Consider the following 19910-nt stretch of genomic DNA (forward strand, 5'->3'; position numbering starts at 1 on the left):
TGCTGTTCGAGTAAATCAGTTCACAGGAAAAAAATTTTAAGTGTGTTAAGACGAAAAAAAATACACCATTATGAAACTAATACCTTATCTCAGCTCAGCATCAAAGTTAAATTTATCAAATTCAGTTATCAAATCGATTTTTATTACTAAAAGTAAATTCTATTGCAATGGCATAAAAACAAAAATATCCACAAAGTAAAATTTAAAACAAAAGAGAATATATACTTTATTCCAGTTATTTCCCAATTAAATAGTAATAGCTTGTTCGTAATACCATTGAGTATAAGATATTATCAAATATTATTACTATAGTCTATAAGATTACATATTAATTTTCGTCTGCTTTGTCTGGACACGGATTGATTTTTTTCTTCTGTAAATCCGGCTATCCCGACGTTAACAATATTACCCTTAACCGAAGTAATATATTTTGTTTTAATAGTTTATCGCTCTCTTATTTTTATTTGTACAATACTAATTTTAGTGTTCCATTTTGAGAGCACCCACGTTTTCGAGTATATTTATCTACCAATACCATTTAAATGTTTTAAATAAATATTAATTTATTCATGAAATTGATTGTGCTTTAGACGTTCGTGATTTCGAACGCTTCGGTCAGATTTATAGGATTGCTGATATGGGTTTTCCGCCAAACAGTTTTATGGGATAACCTTATTAATGTTTTTATATTCAGTGAATTATACGCAAAATGCAAATATAATAAAAAAAATGCGGTGAATTTTTTATATACTTCAAAACAACGTAGTTTTTGAAAAAAAAGAGGTACAACTTTTATGAAAATACATCGAAGTGGATTAGATATTATTTATTTATACGTTGATATCATTTTTATTTTCTACGTTTTGCCATAGGCCTGTGCCTTTGTGACAAGTTAATATATTTGTAAGGCAATGGACGATTTCTTCTATGACCCCTGTCTACAACATCACTTATCACATGAACTTATTATAAAAATAATTATTTACAAATTGTGTAAATTATATACCTACATATCTATTGTATAACAGAAAGAAAAATGGTAAATCTATATATCAATAATGTATATTAATAATATTCGTGTGCGGCCCGCCTAAGAAACCATTTAAAAATATATTCGAAATGGCGTTTGCACTTAAAAAAATATTTAAAAATATCGACTGGCTTGTAAGTTTTGCAAATGAAAAACGTCAGGAGTTATTCTATAAAAAATATAAACTTTCTAACAAAATAAATTGAAATAGTGTTATGCATCAATAGTTTATTTTCAATAAGAGCGTAGGTAAAAGTACCTAGGATAAATCCAATTTAGTATCAAAAAAATATAATAAGTTTCATACTTTCACATTTTAGTAAATCTAAAAACAGAAACTACGATTTTACTAATGCATTCTTTTTTTTATCAGATTGATTTAAAACGTTACTATTGAGTATTAAATAGATATGTATTAGGGTGGTCTAAATTTATATATATTTTTTTTTATAGTTTTGCTTTTACCCTCCTTACTTGCTCTTTATAGTATAAAAGTAAGTTGAAAAAATAAAATATTAAAAAATATATATTTGGCCTATCCCATGCCAATTTACTATTTGAAGTATCAAAAAAAAATATATTTACCGTAAGCTGATAAAAAAAAACTTAAATAGGAAATATATTTCTCGGCATTTTGAAGTAATCTTCAAAATACAAAATAAAATATTTAAGTATTAAACTCCCAGAGGACATCAAGCTAGGCCTTAGATGCCCGGTTAAGAAAGCCAAATAAGTTATAATAAATTATTAAATCACGAACAAACCATAATCAAATGTTATAAAAAATAGGCCAAAACTATATTTTTTTTAACTTACTTTAATACTATGAAGAACATTTAAGTAGTTTTAAAGCCAATATTTAACAAAAAAAACACATTTTTTTAAAATAGGTACCTTAATATTATGTATACAAATATAATATGTAGTAATAGAGTGGTACTTATATTGTTTCTTTTATGAAGTTCCACGTTAGATCAACGTTATCAATCGACTAAGAAACAAAAATATTATACATATAACTAGTAATTGGCATTTTTGGGCAACGGTGTTATACTTTCGATGCTTACCAACAGTGTATTAAATATTTTATACATTGTTATATTAATAAAATAATATTTAATATACGATTCAAAAAGTTATTATGTTTCAATTCATATATTTTAAATCGTAATATAATTTTATGTCGGAATAATTTTATTATGTAGCTGTAAATTCTACTGAAAACGGTTATGTTTACCTTAAGAAAATAACAAACCGATCGTATCATTTATTATTAAAATAAACACTATGTCAATAAACGTTTTCATTAATTCATGTACTGTGTACATTCTAGTTGTTAAAGCTTTAATAGTAAACAGAAAATAACCAAAACATCAAAGTCGATTTGTTTGTCAATGTTATTTGCAACGGCTAAAGGTCTATGAGTCAAGGTCCTCATTAAAATATTGTAAATATAGACAAAACGAACATGGCATCTTACATTGAAAAATATATCTTGAAAAATTTGCGCATCTAATAGACTATTCTGACCACAGATATTTCATTTTTCGAAAAATAAAAAGTACAAAGTAAAAAAATAAATACTTGATTTTGAATAAGTTTAGACGCATAAAGTATAAAAGTTTTACTCCTCAAATATTTTACCTTAAGCACGAGTGGGTCATTGATAACGTTCGGTCGGCGAACGGGAAACGTAGTGTTCTATATTGGCTTTGACCGGAAAAACCGGAAGATCCTTTTTTCCGGTAACACCGCAACGCAGTAGAATATCACCAAGAAAAAATTACGAAATTGACTTGTAAGTGAACATGTCGAAAGTCTCTATTTCCACAGTTTGTTGATTCATAAACTCGACTCCGACCTCAGCCGAAAAATCGTTTTTCTTGGCATCGAAGCAAATGTTTTTCCTAAATAGTATTATCCTCACTCGGTTTCCTATTATATTAAGGTCGCGTGCGAGAAATTTGTTATAAAAACGCTGGCCTAGACGGTTTAACGACTCGAACTTTGAAGAAAATAACCCAACCTCGATTCACCCGAATTACTTATTATATATTATTATAAAGCGTTTTACTCGGCTAACCGTTGCGGTTATCTGGAACGCGGGCGACTTTCCAAGTGGCCCAAGTCACTTTTATACTTCCGTAGTTTATTTTATAGCCACTCCATCCATAAGTACGAAGGTTTCCGTCGCACCACGGTGGTGTGGTATCTTTTCAGCTTGTGCAATAATTATTTATCCACTGTAGTTGGCCAGGACAACCGCCTGAAACCTCCGTTTCGATGTAAGCTGCATATTTTGCTTGACGCAGTATCGTCATCCGGCCAAAAAAGTCCTTAATGAAGTTGAGTTGTTATCCCTTTTGAATCATCCTGTTTAGTAATGCCGACTCGGACATCAAGACAGATTCACCCTGCTGCATAAACTTTGGTATTTTGTCGTCGTTTGGAACTTCTTTGGTGTATTATATTATGCATACAAGTATAAATACAAACTTTATACGCGCATCCGGCTTTTAGTTGAAATATGTGCGCTCTTTATCGGTGCTTTCTGATGCTTAGCCGAGATTAACGTAACGCGAGCAGTGAACGCCTGAATGAAGATGAAGCGTTCAGTCGGTCGGCCGAACCGACGTACGTTTCTCGGTAGATAAAAAAAAACATTATTCAATTAAACAAACAATATTATAAATAAAATTTAAAAAAAAAACACAAAAGATACTGGAAAGAAGTAAAAGACGGTCTTTGTTATTAGGAAACCGTTTATCTCGCTACTTGCACCTTATCTGTGTGTTAAGACAAACAATTTATGTACGATGCTAAAGAAGTGAGATAGAAAGTGGCTGAAATATTTACAATCGATACACAAAACTGACAATTAGTGTAATATATTTTAAACTATTTCCTCCAGACACCACCACCATGACTTTTGTACTCTTCATAAGGTATAGTTGCTGTATCTCATTAGAATATGTAGCCAATGGTTTTTGCATATCTTTCTTAGACTCTGCAGCCAAAGTATTGGCATATGCAAATCTGATACAATGGATTACCTTCCCGTTTATCTTCACGCCATTACATTAAAATAATGTTTGATCGTTCATAAATTGTAATTAAAACGTTGTTGTTTAAATTTTAAAGTACCTATTACCGTGCCGTAATTATTAAATCTAGAAACAATTATCGTCAACCGAATAGAATAGAATCAATGGCAGATATTATTAAACCATAACGATGGTCGAAACTGTACAATCTATTACACGGAAATACAATAAAATTTCCCAATTTATTACTTTTGTACAGGTAACGTGGTGGGTACAGCTATTATCGACATGATAGGTACTTGTAAGCATTGAAATCTGCAGGCGTCAATAGCCGCCAATGGCAATAAGTTAACAGTAAAGAATAATAAGCAGAAGTTTGAATCTTAAGATGTTTTTTTATAAGTATAGAATTTATATTTGTACAAGCTGTGGAGGGGAGGGGGGTGTTTACCTACCCTCTTGATGGCGCCTTTTTCGTAAACGGGAAATGTTTATTTTAAAACTAAAACCAACATAAATTCTCTACAAAAAAATTGCGTGATTAAAATATATTTTTTTCTGTTTAATTTGTTGAACCAAAATTATACTAAACTTTTATATTGATATAATAAAATACCAGTTTACAATCGCATTAAAAATCAAACTATACCGAAACATCAAATTCGTTTTGAGGATTTGTGGATACATAATATTTGTACATTTAAGGTATTGTGTTTTGATGTTGTCATTATCGATCACTTTTTTCAAATACATCGGTACACAAAAAAAAAAAAGAACATCGAAACTTATTGGTAAGAGTTTATTTCTGTTCACCTGTCGCCCACCGTGCGTGCCAGAAGCTGTAAGTGATTTGTATTTTTTGAAGGGTTTTCTCATATCCACCTCGCTCCGAGTAAACGGATTCCCGCTGCGAGAGTGTATCAATGTTGTTCACAGTACACTCCATTATTCTCTGCCGGTTCGCATTTTCTTTTTTCAATTATCCGTCTCCAAGCGATTCCCGATAAAGTTGGATATTTATTATCGGGACAAGATTTTGAACAACGGTGGACGGAAATAGGAGGGGTGGATAGTGTAAAAAAAACACACACATACAAACACAAAATAATATACAAGATTTAAACGGTCACACCACGTCGTTATCGTCCAACATATCGTTTCCACCCCGTTCCGTTGTAGTTTTCGTGTAGTTAATAATTTGTTAATATTAATTATTATAATGGAAACCTACAGTGTCACGTGACGAAGTATTTAGGTACGTTTTCACAAATTAAAAGCGAAAATATTATTTGTGTCTAAAAAAAAAAAATAGACAGTAATCCAGTTTTTTAAATGTACATATGTTATGAATAGAAATAAGAAACAAAGTCGGTGTATTATGTCTGAACGAAACGTATCGTCTGGAAATGGTAGTTGTTGACTAATTTGCGTCGAATATAAAACATTTTGTTACAAAACTGCTTGAAACTAAAATATAATTTTTCGATTATCTATGTCTCGTACCTAGTTAGCAGTTGGCGTTTCATAAACTTCGGTTGTTACCTTTTAATATTAATAATAATAATAAGCGTTTTACATAAAATACTACTGCGCCGTTTTCTTTGTGTTACTAACCGAAACTACAAACCCATAACTGACAACCCTCACGATAATACCATTATTATTATAATTATTATTATTGTAGTTGCAATATTATTATTTTTCGATCCATCTTGTGAGAATCATGATCCCGGTCGGTTACGGTACGTCGGTTACCTACCCAATATATTATTTTACAAAATATAATAGCTACGGTAGCTACAGCTTTGGTAGGAAAAAAACGGTGTCCGGAATTTATCGCCATAAATCCGTTTTTTATCCCGACTACGACAACGACAAGGCCGTACACGGGTGTACAGTTGAACGTTTTTTATTTTATTTTTTTTTTTCCATAGGTTTTAGACACACACACACATAGAGATGAAAACAAACAATACATCTTAATTTTGTAACAAACATCATATTTTCGCGTTAAAACGAAATAAAATAACGTGCGGTAACAATGTATTACTTGCAGTGTGTGTTTGTGTGTATTTGAATGGAAAAATTCTCGAATATATTATTATAATATGTACAAGCGGTTCTACATTATTATTACGAGGCGTACTTGTGGTATTATTATAATTAATGTGTTATTCCGTTGGGTTAAAACTGAGCAACGATTGTGTTTAAAAATAATTCAGAGAAATTAAAAAGAATCCCTGAGAAGTCCCAACGTTACAAAGATATTATAATAGATAATAATATTGTTGTGTAAAGTTATACGTATAAATAGGTATAAAATATATGCAAAAAACCGTTTGGTTCATTAACCACTGAAATTGCTTTGTATACAAACACAATATTTTGTATAGTAAAGATTAAAAAAAATAAAAAAAGACACGCATATTGTATGATCTTTACGACCAATTATACTTTGCGTGTAATGTGAAATGAAAAGGCGAGTAAATTCACAACAAAGGAAAATAATTTTCCAAAAATATGAGAGCCACAAACTGCTGCAGCATTAGTTATGATAATGACAACGTTATGTGTTTGATAAGCACGGTAGAAATCCAATGTGAAATACAAGGGCTAATTATTTGGCATAACGGCTGGTTTTCTAACAAAAGAACGGCGACATCCATTCGAGCGAGAAACTTGTTTAATCCGATTAGTGTAATTATGTAAACGACAATAATTACTATTGGATGTCTCTGAATGTCGAGGGGGCAATCTTAAATGGAAAACAACCCTGATGGCCATTCATTTTATTGGAACGACACACAACAATGGCAATAATAATAAGAAATTACTATGTAATTCTGCGAGACGTTTTAAACGTGTTATACTTTGCCAACGGTGACCGCGCTATACAATCAAACGATTCTCCTTCTTGAACGAGTCACAATTGATTATTGTTTTTTTTTTGTATATCACTTTTAATTCAATGATATGGACGAAATTAAAAGCCCTAATACTTGTCGGCATATGTGTGCGAGTGGGCCAGCTGGATATGAGAACGGTGAGACATTGCCGAGTGATAAACGACCGAAGAATAAAAGTTGCGAAAACTAGCGAAACTTAGCGAAAACATTTTGTCGGGTAAACGTTTACAGGGTGATGGACAATGAATAAAAGTATTATACATGCTGATGGAAACTGCCTGTTGTGGCATATCGAAGGTGACGCCGAACGTCTTAACAGACAGTAATAATATACAAAATAAATCCCCATTATACCTATACCTCTATATAAACGTATTAATGCTTAATGTGGCCCACCACTGTATATACGATATTTCTCGATTTACTGAATAAACATGGTAGCGTATATTATTGTGTTCTCCTTTAGCCATCGGAAATCTCATGGTAACCCACGAAAGGCAAAAATATCTACTTCATTACAAAGTCATTCGCAGTATTTGTTGCTAAGTTGAAAAATGTCTATCGATGTTCACAGCAAGTGCATAATGGAAAAACTAGAATGAATAAACTAGAAAAAAAGACATGACTGCAAAATTTGAGATATGCACGAATAAATGATGAAAAGAAGATTTTTTAAGTAATCTCATCGATATGATTTTCATGGGCTGAGTATTACAGTATCACGTCAACTTATTCTTAAAAAGTAAATGTTTTCAAATGTTTAATAGGCATATTGCATACATAATACAGTACAAGGCACGGGAATAGACCTGTTTTGAAATAAGCGGCATGCACACCGTCAGTTATTGAAATAAATGTATTAGTTTTTGTTAGAAACAAAAATTCTGACGTGCCATTTAAAAATATGATTTGCGGAAAGATATCTGTTAGGTGATGGCCGTTTTCATTCACACAAATTTCGAGTCTCATTCTAATGTTGGAATCTTCTCGACCGACCTTTTCGATCTTATTGCGAATCACAGCCTTTAAATCTTCCAGTATTCTTGACTTTTCTTTATAGACTTGTGACATTCTGTAGCCCAAAAGAAAGAAATGGCAAGTTGGACAATCTGGTTAACGAGGTGACCATAAGGCATTGCTGAATCGTGAAACGACTTAATTAAGAAACAAAGAACGCGCAACAATCATTGAAGCTCTTGCAGTGTTTGTGGTCTCCCCATCTTGTTGGAACCATAAATTCCGTTTACTGATTCGGCTTCTCCGTAGTTATGGGCCAAGAAAGTTGTTGATCATGTTGATGTAAGGATAACTCCGTTCTTCTCGAAGAATAAACGATCAATAACACCACGCTTACTTAATGCACACCACACTGTTCTTTAGGGCTGTGTAAAGGTCTCTCGTCGAAGCTACAAAGATTTTCTGTGGCAACAGTTCTTCCTGCTCTTCCATCTAACCTAGTGGTTGGTTTTTTATCACTGTTCCTCTCGTCCAAAACGAATTTCTTCATTGAAAAACTGCTTTAGGAGGAGAACAGTGGTACACCATAGTCAAAATTGCCGCAGTGTGCTTATAACCGACTCGCCAATCTGTACGTATGTATTGTATAAGCGCGTAAAGAGTGAAATAGCGTCCTCTATCTATCAGTGCTATCAACTTAGCACAATGCATTTAAAAACAAGTCTATTCCGGAGTTTCACTATATATGTTATAATATACACTAAAAACTGTTACTATCAATTAGGCTGCTAACAACATTAGCGTGATATTGTGGTCAGCTCGTGCTACGGCCTTAAAACTATGCCGCAGTAACGCCATCAATGGGGAAAATGAAGAAATATAATTCCACGCTCTATGCATGGGTACATAAACATACTTTTTGGGGACATTGCTAGATGGCGGTACTGTAGTACAATAATTTTATTTATAATGTTCCGCAACAAGAGATTTCTTAAGACCCGACTGCTTTAAGGTTCAAATGAATTATTAATAAAACAGTAAAGGTGTTATATCTTAACAGTGTTGTATCGTTTGTGACTTTCTTTTGCATCCCTCTAATTAAGGATTTAACTCAACCATATGCGCTATATGTGGTGTTCAAAATATCATGACAATACTGATTGCGATGTGCAATTGAGAAAGTTATCATTTAATAATAATCATTTTTTTTATAATAGACTATTGCTTACAATTTTAGTTTGATAAAGTAAAATAATTAAAAGAAGTTTTTATTGTGCTTTCTTAGTACCTTTAGTAATTACCTATTATAGTTTAAATTGTATTAAAGAATCTAATATTGTATTTCGTTAATGTTTTGGCTAAACAATGCAAATCTCACAGTAGTGTAGAAAAAGCTACACATAAAATTTTGTATCATGCGTATTTTCGAGGTATGACGATCTGGAGCTATACTCACTTATCACGTATGAATAACCATCCACGGTGAGAATGCACTTTTTTTGGAAAGCATTTGACAATATTAGGACGTTCACTTGTACCCCTCGGTCCACCATCTGAACTATGCGGGGGACATTTTCAGCTTGGCCGTCATCAGCGTTCAGCGGTGGCTGTTGTGGTAAGTCTTGGCCGTTGTCCGCGGACGTCGATGGCCGTTGTGATACGTCTTGGCCGTTGTCTGCGGACGTTGATGGCTGTTGAGATACGTCTTGGCCGTTGTCTGCAGACGTCGATGGCCGTTGCGGAGCATCTTGTCCGTTGTCCGCGGACGTCGATGGCTGTGACGGTCCACCATCGCCGGTTTGGACAGTATCGTCCGGTTTGTTCGAATGCTGCTGCTGGTCCATCTTACGGACGGCTGCGGTGTCCAGAAACCAGTGACTGTGCCGCTGACGGTTTGGTCGTCGGGATGAATTAAAAACACGTATTGGTGATATTACCTTTCTCTCCTACTCGTCCCGTTTTTCACTAGATGGTATTGACGACGACGTGAACACGTGACGCCGTCGTGTTCGACAGCCGACTACGTTTTTAATAATATTATTGCTATAACTGCCGCAGTAGTTTTGACATGAGTAGTAAATAAATGATAGTGATGTCAGACGTGTCGTCTGGCGGACCGACAACAACCTGTAACGCGGTAAAGCGAGCGCGTGTGTTCGGGAGTCTCGCGGTCCGTCGGCGACGACGGATGTGGCGTGAAGCGTCTAACGTTGGCCGATGATCGTGAGCGTACTGCCGGTGGCGGCGGCGGCCAGTGTTTTTGGTGCGTGGACAACGGCGGCGGCAGCGGGCGGTCCTTAGTGCGCGCGCGGCCTGGGGTACGCCTTAACTGTACGCCGTCGTGCCTTGTCGGGTACTACGTGTAATTGCATTTTATCATAAAATTAAAATTATCATTCTTCATAAATTAGAAAAAATTGTGAAATTTATTTTTCTAATTAAAAATGTCAAAATATTTATTATATAAATCACTGAACCGATTTCTACCGTGGCAACTCTATAGATCAGAAATCGTACCTGGATGTTACTTTATTGAACCAAAAGTTTTAAAAATGCATGTCTTTTCCTTAAAAATAGAATATAGCCCCTCAAAAAAATTACATATTTTTCAACTTCAAATTGCGGCACATTGTTTAACTTTTTCAAAATAGTCAAGTCTTTTTCAAAGTTGCGTGGACAATAGTCCATTATTGTCTAGAGATAATATTATCTCTATACGTTGACAAGCCAAATAAATATCAATACCCTTTCTCCTAGAGAGAGTGAAACTTTCCTTTATTTCCCCTTTTTTGGTTTAATTTTAGGGCTTAAAGTCTGAAAACATATCTGTTAATAACAACAGCAACGAATGATTAGGGAAGACAGACAATCAACCCTAATCTTATCCATTCTAGCACTAAAAATACAATTGTAAGCACTTTTTGTCATTACCAACATTTACAACTGAAGGGTGACATTCCAAAACGTGGTATTGCTATTAATTATGAAAATAAATTAAACATTTAGTTTTGCTGTAAATGTCAGAAGGAGTTCAATTTTTTAAATTTTATAACTTAATATTTATTGCAAAAACAAAAATGAGACTTGAGTCATAACGTGGTACTGCTGCTATTCTTGTAATCCAAAACGTGCCATTACTCTAGTCTCTAATGAACATAAAAATGTTCTATTACATACCTATCTTCATTCACGTTAGATAAACGTGCTATTGCCATGTATACCTATTAATAGTGAAGTAGACTTGATCTAGTTAACGTAGTGTTTACTAAATAAAAGTTTATATATTATATCTCTAGACATATTTTTTACCAGTCAGAAACATTAAAATTTAGTTTCTTTGATAATATACAAGATTATATTATCACACAAAAAATATTATTAAAATAATTTATTCTAAGATGGAGAAGACCTTGTAAGTAGGTATACAAAGTTGTGATAATCACGATAGTACTGAAAATGATGTCCCAAGCACTGACAATGATAATTTAACTAAAATCATTTATAATACTTTGCCTAACTTTTAATTTATTTGTTTTAATTTTCTAGTACATATTTTAGAACCTAAAATATGTACTATCAAAATTTTTAACTTTTTTTGTTTATCATTTTTAATCATTGTTATATCAGTATTTAAACATTGAATCATCAACATTCCAACTAACCTAAAAAATAAAGAGTATTATAAGTTATCTTGATACTGTATTGATTAAATGATATTTATAAACAATTTAAATAGGTAAGAATATAATCATTTTCTTTTAATTTAATTCTATTGTTAGGTACATTAACTGATTCTATGTTAAAGACAATTCACAATTTCGAGAAATAATATATTTTATAATGGATGCCTATAGATTTCATGCATAAATAAAAATTAATAACATATAATACTATTATATTATAATTTATATGTAACAGCAGTAGCAAGTTTTGAAAAAAAATCTACACATATTTTCCAAAACGTTCTATTGCAGTGAAGTGTAGTTCAACACGTACTATTACTTGCACAGGACATTTTACATCAATTCAGATTTAAAAATATTTTTAAAAAAATACGTTCAAAATTAAAAATAAAGTGATTTTGATGTTTTTTATGTTTTACGTGTAATCACTCCTATTTTGGAATGTAATATTCAGTCATATTTTCATCTTCTCATCATTTTATATTTTGGCATTAACACGTTTTTGAATGCAAACTAAAATGAACAATAATTACTTTTTACTCTTAACAAAACAACAGTACCTAGCAAGTTAGGAACACATTTTCTTTTACCAATTTTACCAAACAAAAAACTTCTGACTTTGTTATCATACACACCGGTCTGTAGGGAAACGCTAAAACTATTTCCCTAAAATATGAAAAACATGTTCATTTATAATACTTTTTTATCTACAGAACCACAACCAAACATCGGTTTACTGAATTGTGTAAATTGTTTTAATAAAATTACCATCTTACTATTTTTTAAAGAATATCAATACAAACTTTATTCAGTTGCTGTGCCCACTAATGAGTATTTATCAAGCGTGTAGATATGTATTATTATTACTATAGTGTTTTGTAGTGCAGCAAGTTGTATTCTATTCAAACAATCTATAGCGCAGTAAAATATATTATGTTTTTCGCTTTATGATATCTCTTAGATAACAGTCTAATTGGCACTCAACTCCTTTTATATTTAGATTTATACGATTATTAGTTTTAATGAAATTATTTATCTTTTGTAAACTATTGACGGTAATTTATTAAAAAAAACACTTAATATGTTTTCCCAAAGTTGAAATGAATGGCATATTTATTCATTATACATATAATTTCACGTGCATAATAATAATATATAAACCATTTAAATTCGTTTTATTTGAAATACACTAGCAGAAAAAATTTAAATAATATTGAAGACATCAAGTGGTATGTATTTCCCCGAATAAAGTAAAATTGCCAAACTTGGAAAGTACAAGTAAACGCGTATTAATTGCATAATTGTACTTGACGTTAGGATTAAAATATAAGATCAAACGCTTATTTTCTATTAAGCAAAATATTACTGTAGAACTTACAAAGTTAATTATACTTATCCTCCAAACGATAATGCTGTAATGATATACAATATATTTTATATACACATTAAAAGATTACGTAAACGTAAATCGCTTTTCTTTGCGTTTAAACATTCCAAATTCGATCCGTTCCGGGAACGGAATGTTTCATTTGAACATTCTATGAAACATTCATGGAATTTTTGGCGTTCAAATTCTACGAGTAAAAACTTTTATATAATGAAAATCATTATTAGTCGATATATTTTTAAGTATATTGTGTTTGTTGAAGTCATGCCATACTTTTCTATATTTAACAACTCATAAGGAAGAGTCTTTAATAAGGGTTAATTGAAAAAGTATCCTTGAGGGTAAGTACTGAAATGGCCCCCTTTAAGATCATTATTGTTAAAAGATAAACGCAGTGGAAAATGATCGGTAAAGGTGGAGAAACGGAATAACTTCAAATCAACCTATTGGTTCAATATACAAAGAACTAATTTTACTACATAGTGTTTGTTTAATATTATATTATTATTCATACGAATAAATAATAAATATTATATTAAATTTGATGCATAGCTTCTTATTTAGGTATCAAGTATCAACCCGCCGAATGATCAAATTAATAATATTATTAATTATTAATAATCACCAGTATACAAAAACAAAAAATGTGAAAACTAAAAGAAATATGGAAAACTATTGGCGGGTTTTTATTAAACCTGTTTTTATTCTACGGTTCAAACCAAAAACTTTCTCCTGCTAGCTTTATCCTGCTTAAAGCTGTGGAAACTGCTTCAATTGATATTTAAAAAGATTTTAAAAAACGGAAATAATTTTTTTTTTATGAACTTTGGCATGCTAGTAAGTTAGTAATCGCTGAAATGTTAAATTCGCTTCTTATAAACAAGTAACTCTAAACTATAATTATATTTATATAACACAGTCCCACATAAAAGAAAAAGTAGGGTTTTCAGACGAACCAGACTAGTCATTTCTTACGAATTTTGAGTTATTAAATTAAAATCCTAGGACAAAATTGTTTAATTTTAGGGATTATTTTTAATTATTTTTTTTGGGGGGGGGGGGTTAGTAAAAGTACAATAGTTTACTTCGGAATTACAACTTGGAATTCGGATTCAGCGACCTATGGACAATTATAGGACATACTGTTGAAATGTTGAACAATTATTACATAATCCATAATTGTATTCCAATACATTTTTTTAAAGTCTTAACACCACAAATGAGCACTTAGTCTACGCGTGGAGTCTTTTTGTGATTAATGAACATACTGGCGGTTCTTACTTAAGTAAATGGCTTAATATTATTTGTTTAATCTGACTTATGAGGAACGTTAAAAAGGAAAAATTCCACCAGGATTAAAGTTTATAATACAAAAAAAAAATATTGTTATGTTACTTGAGACTTGGGACGAAAATCGCTGGGACATGTGCCAAAGCTTGGAAAAAACAATTGAAGAGTGAAAATTGATACGATACGATACCTACTCAACCCTATGTCTTTTCATGAGTGCTAAAACTGCTATTTTCCGGTTGAAAAACTACTTGAAATACTACCGGCCGTTGTTCAATATTGAGTTTGTGTGTGTATGGGTATAGTATATGTAGTGTGAATGGTATTACCTCGAGCCTGAACATTCTACAAGGCCACTTAATGTATTTTACCGTATGAAAAACACAAATTGTCCCTGTAGGTTCGGTACGGTATACTACGTTCCGCGAGACTCGATCGGATCAAGTAATACATTTAAATTATAAAGTGTGCATCTAAACTATATAATATATACGTTACACTGGTTATTACTTTTATCAATACAAACAAATGATATGTTTATAGGTATAATAAACAATAAGATAAATTATATTCACTAATGATGTTGTACACTGTATGAGTTCGGTCTATAAAATATATATCTATAATAATAAAATTAACTTTATAAGCTGTTATGATACAATACTTACAATGATTTTATACATTCGGCAAAACATCTTGGTAGCAGTGATATTTTTTTTTGAAATCGGTCCAGTAGACACTTCAGAAAGTGACTTCTTGTTTTAGTCTTGATTTGTATCAAATTTGGCGTTTTCCCTTCCCTTTAGGTAAGGTTAGGTTAGATATTATTATTTAGGGTAGTGATATAATAAGTGATAATCGCCTAATTTCTTAACAAGCGGATAAAAATTGGCTGCATCACTGTTATTAAAAGGGACTGTTGTTATAGTAAAAAATAGCTTTGTGTTGATAATATTTAAAATATTGTCGAGATCATTTTAAAAAGAATGATAATTTTAGAAATAAGTTTCAACTGTCCTGGAAAAGATGGTTGCGAATTTTTAAGTTTCCATTACACAAGTCCCACAGCAGATTTTTCGCTTTAATTATAACCGCATTCCTTGTTTAGTCTATAGTCGACAGTGCTCGGCCTTTTAGATGTTTCAAATACCTTTACGGGTTACAACGCAAACGCCGATGGACTGATATATTATTATGTTTTATTTGCGCCGAGCTAAAGTCGTTCGGGGTGATAAAACGTTTGCACACGCCGCCAACTTTAAGGTAGGTACTTTAGTACATACCAGGGCGTGTAGCTAATAGACACTATGGCGACGGTCTTTGGATATCCGCTCGAAGCAGGTTTTTTTTTAACGTCTCCATAATGACCGATACCGGCCGTTAAACGTCGTTTTATAACCTTCTCGAGGTTTGCCAAAAACGAGAGAGGGAAAATTTCTTCGGGGTAAAGTCGGGTTTTACGGGCCGCACGTGCCACAGTGTAGTTTAAGGTACCTACTATACATACAGCCACAGGTAGGCCCGCGTGATAACGATAATTTATTATCATCATTAGTAGCAACTAGCGCCCAGCCGCGTTCGGTAGGTGGCTTGACCACCGTCTTATGATCGGCTTCGTAGATGGAACGAATCGAGAGCAAGTGCGGTATTTTTATGATGGTATATAATATCACGTTTTCGTCTGGAAATAAAAGCCAACATGGGAAACATAGTGTATAACACAAGTCTAATAATGTAGGCCCGAGGACCGAACAAAATGATATTATCATGTCAAAGGTAGGCGAACACAACAGCTAATATAATCATTATTATTATTCATTTCCAGAATTTTCATCCCGGTAGAACGTCTAGTCGGAAAAGAAAAGTGAGCGGAAACGACAGAAAAAATTAATTAAATTCTTTGATTCGTTGATACACCGCCAGAGTACCTTTTGTATATATGCCGCCTGTTTAACAATATAACCGACAGCTACTTTGCAACGACAGACGTGGCGTTTTGGCGCGGTTTAACGGCTAAAGTTTATTTTCAAGAACAATACCTTCCGCTTGAGCGACCGTTTTTTAATTAAATTCACTGTCGGATTATGAGTCCGAGAAATTATCGAACAAAAACAGAATATCAAAACGCAAAAATGCTACGAATCCCATAACTGCATAATTCGCTGATAATGGTATTGGACGAAACATACGCCAATAGAACAACAATCGATAACCCGCATTAATTAGAGTATAATATTACATAAATATTAAGTTGGATACATTCTCCTATCACGACTAATATGTTTAAGTAAGTATGACTAATGATGTTTCAACACGCATGCCATTAACAAATAACGTACAATACATACCAATACAAACATATAATAAATATATCCAGGGTGATCCATCTGATATAAGAATATTAATTTTCTAGGAAAACATAAATATTTTGAAATATTTTTTTAGTATACTTTTTCCAATACTTGGAAAATTTTTTATTTCGTCCCTTATACGTATAAGAAGCATGGATTTTTCAAATGGAAACATATTATGTTTCTAACGTGATAAATATGTGGACAAAAATTTTCAAAAATTGTAGCGTTTGAATTTTTTATTTTCATTAATCCGTTTGTTGGCTACGACTGTAAAACTATAACATTTCCTCCTACTTCTTGGTTGTCCAAAAAAATACTGCGTTTGAATAGATAGATAAGATTCGCTTGTGTATCATTATCTCAATACATTTTATTGTTACCGCCTATCGGACAAAGTGAACATTAATATGAATTTTATGGTTTACTGTTTTTTTTTTTTTTTAATGAAAAAATACAGGGAAATGTAATATTTTATACAAAGGTATAGAAATTGATAAAAATTAAAAATTCAAACGCTAAAATATTTTGTTTAGAAACTTATGGAATTTAAAATATACATTTATATTTGATAAAGCGACGTCGATGTTTGTTTTACGTATAAGGGATAAAAATAAAACTTTTCAAACTATTGAAAAATATAGTAAAACATATTATACTTACAAGTATACGAAAATAGTATAAGAATAATATGTTGTTGTACGATTCTACACTTATCGTCTTTTTAAAGTAATGATGTTTTTACAAGGGCGGATACAGAGGTCCTAAACAGGGGAGGTAATATATATATATATATATATATATGAATAAAATAAATTAATAGGAATTGTCTTATTATATGTCGTCATGAAAATTAGTTATGTACAGAAATCAGCCATATTGATGAATGTGATGGGTTTTATTGTTTTAGAAGACACCTACTTTTAATTTTAAATGAAAAACTTAGGTGTTAGGGGTAGTCAGGATTTTCAAATATTCAATTTTTTTAATCTGTATTTTCATAAAGCATGATGTCTTGAAAATTTTAAGTTAATTAAAGAAATAGATAACTCGATGTAAGTAATTAAATAATTTATTTTTTTATACATAAATCGAGTATAAAACTTTTCAAATGAGTTTTTCTCGAAATTATTTCTTCAAAGTCGGTGACCACTGTAATTCAAAAACCACTTCACAGATTTGAATGAAATTTATACAGCTTATTAAAAGCATAAAAAAACTAGTGCCTGATCAAAGGTTTTTTTTTTATCAAAAACTATGTTTTTTATAAACAATAAACTAGTGCTTTTTTCCTTTAAAATCGGCGAGTAAATAATCAGAGGTCACCATTTTGCTTACTTAAAAAAAAAAAGCTTTGATCAGGCTCTAGATAAACTATTAAACTAATGATTTTTTTAGGTTTGATTGATTTTAGATGATTCAGTAAAATTTTATGTCGGTCACCGCAAACACGACTTGTTATAACAAATATAGCGATAACTTGGTCTACAATACTTTTTCTTTTTTAATTCTTGTCAAAGTTAAACCATAATATAATAACTTTATATTATTTGTTTTATAAAATAAATTAAACTACTGTCAAAGCAAAACTAATGCGGCAAGCAGCGAGGAGCGGCAAAGCCATTGTAGTACGTCATATTAATTTAAAAACAGATCGACTTGGTGACTAGTGTTATCGCAAAATCGTAGAATATAGCAGGTAATATCATATATCTTTGTATGTGTACTGTGTCAAACCCCATAAATAACCGGTTGTAGATAAAATGTGGCGCTTCGGATGCCGTAAACACTATTTCAATTTAATAAAAATGGACAATTTTCAATAGAAAAATAACTAAATGTTCATGGTAAATAAAATAACGACCCTCTCTCGATAACTTGCATGAACAAAATTTTAGTCACAATTAATTACAAATGGAATATTTGATACTTTTTTTTGTGAACGGGGGGGGGGCAATTGCCCCTATTGCCCCCCCGCCCTTGTATCCGCCCTTGGTTTTTTACCAATATGATTTGTACTTATGCAAATTGACCAAACTTAATTGTGGGATCATATCGATCAGTTTATTAAATTATTCATTTTTATTAGCTGTATTATCAAGGACTTAACAGCCCTCGAAGTCCATAGCGGCCAAGGCTGTAGAGCCGTCTAATGCCCCCCTCTAATCTAGTGATGTATCGATTCGCTCGGCAAAGACCGAAGTCGATGATCACCACGTTCAACCGCACTGTACACTTGATCGTTGACCTTAGATACTTTAATAGATTAAGTTAACCCGTTTTCTGAATAATCGGCAAACAATAATCAGTTGTGTTTATGCGCAAGGCTGCAAATGCTGCCAAGGAAATGACAACACTCAAAGCTGTTAATACTTTCAAGAGGCCTACGTTTGAGTTATAGTTGCTTTTTACCAGACTGCGATCATAGAAATAAGAAAGAAGATAGATGATTTGGAGGACAGAAATTAAATAAATAATAATTCTTAGAATTTTTGGTGATGAATAATTTTACATATTAAGCACTAGACAGAAATCGTATAAGGAATAAGTTATTTTAACTGTGGAAAAAAATGGGTACAAAATCATTCGGGCAGTGCTCTACTTCACCAACTAGATTGTTGTAGAGAAATAGAAAGATGTACGATGACTGGACGAAAAAAATAGTTATCGGGTCGAATGTAATCCCACTGACCAAGAGGCTATGTAGGGACGACGACTGAATGTGAAGGAAGGGCTTGATGAACTGAGCTGCGATTGTCTCGTTACAACCCGTTTTATGTTCTGAATTCGAATGTGTCGTTCCCAACACTAAAGTTCTGTGGAGGGGTATGTAGTATGTTTACAATGGTGTATTCCTTATGAATTCATCCAGTGTATATGATTCACGTTTATTTAAAATACAGAAAACAGAGATACATGTAGAATTCTATAGATTTCCTTTCAGCTAAGCTTGTATAACTTGTAGTTTTCAATTAATATTATTATAAACCAACGGAAAAAGGAAAAAGTTAATCATTCTTAACTCCACGTCAAATCTAAGAGATCTTTATTACTTATACTACAACAATTTACTTCTATATTATATTATGTAAATAGTTTTAAGAGTTTCTTCAAGCTGTATTCATACAAAAATAAAAACGTTAGCCACAAAATGTTGAAGCCCTGTTGTTGGCGCTGAAGATGACAACATCGTTGTCGTAACACGTGTACGCAAGAAGTGTATAATTTTTATGGTTTAGGGTTCAAGTAGATTTTATATCTT

General features: G+C 32.1%; 1 protein-coding gene across 7 annotated transcripts in view; it reads right to left on the reverse strand.

Moving 5' to 3' along the window:
• LOC126844931 (dual specificity calcium/calmodulin-dependent 3',5'-cyclic nucleotide phosphodiesterase 1A-like) overlaps positions 1 to 19910 on the reverse strand; it is a 294426-nt gene that overhangs the window by 115173 nt on the left and 159343 nt on the right. For 6 of the 7 annotated variants that reach the window (XM_050583432.1, XM_050583431.1, XM_050583433.1 and 3 more), the window contains exon 1: positions 9394 to 10155. The exons of the other annotated variant lie outside the window; for it this stretch is intronic. In XM_050583432.1, the coding sequence (XP_050439389.1) occupies positions 9394 to 9781 (388 nt within the window). In that variant the 5' untranslated portion in view covers positions 9782 to 10155. Of the gene's footprint in view, positions 1 to 9393; positions 10156 to 19910 lie in introns of those variants that run through there. 7 annotated transcript variants of the gene reach the window in all.

This window comes from Adelges cooleyi, unplaced genomic scaffold, assembly GCF_023614345.1.
Source record: "Adelges cooleyi isolate 19-005CV unplaced genomic scaffold, UGA_ACOO_1.1 ACOO_flye_CR_arks_rails_tigmint_CR_PRNA_651, whole genome shotgun sequence".
NCBI lineage: Eukaryota > Metazoa > Arthropoda > Insecta > Hemiptera > Adelgidae > Adelges > Adelges cooleyi.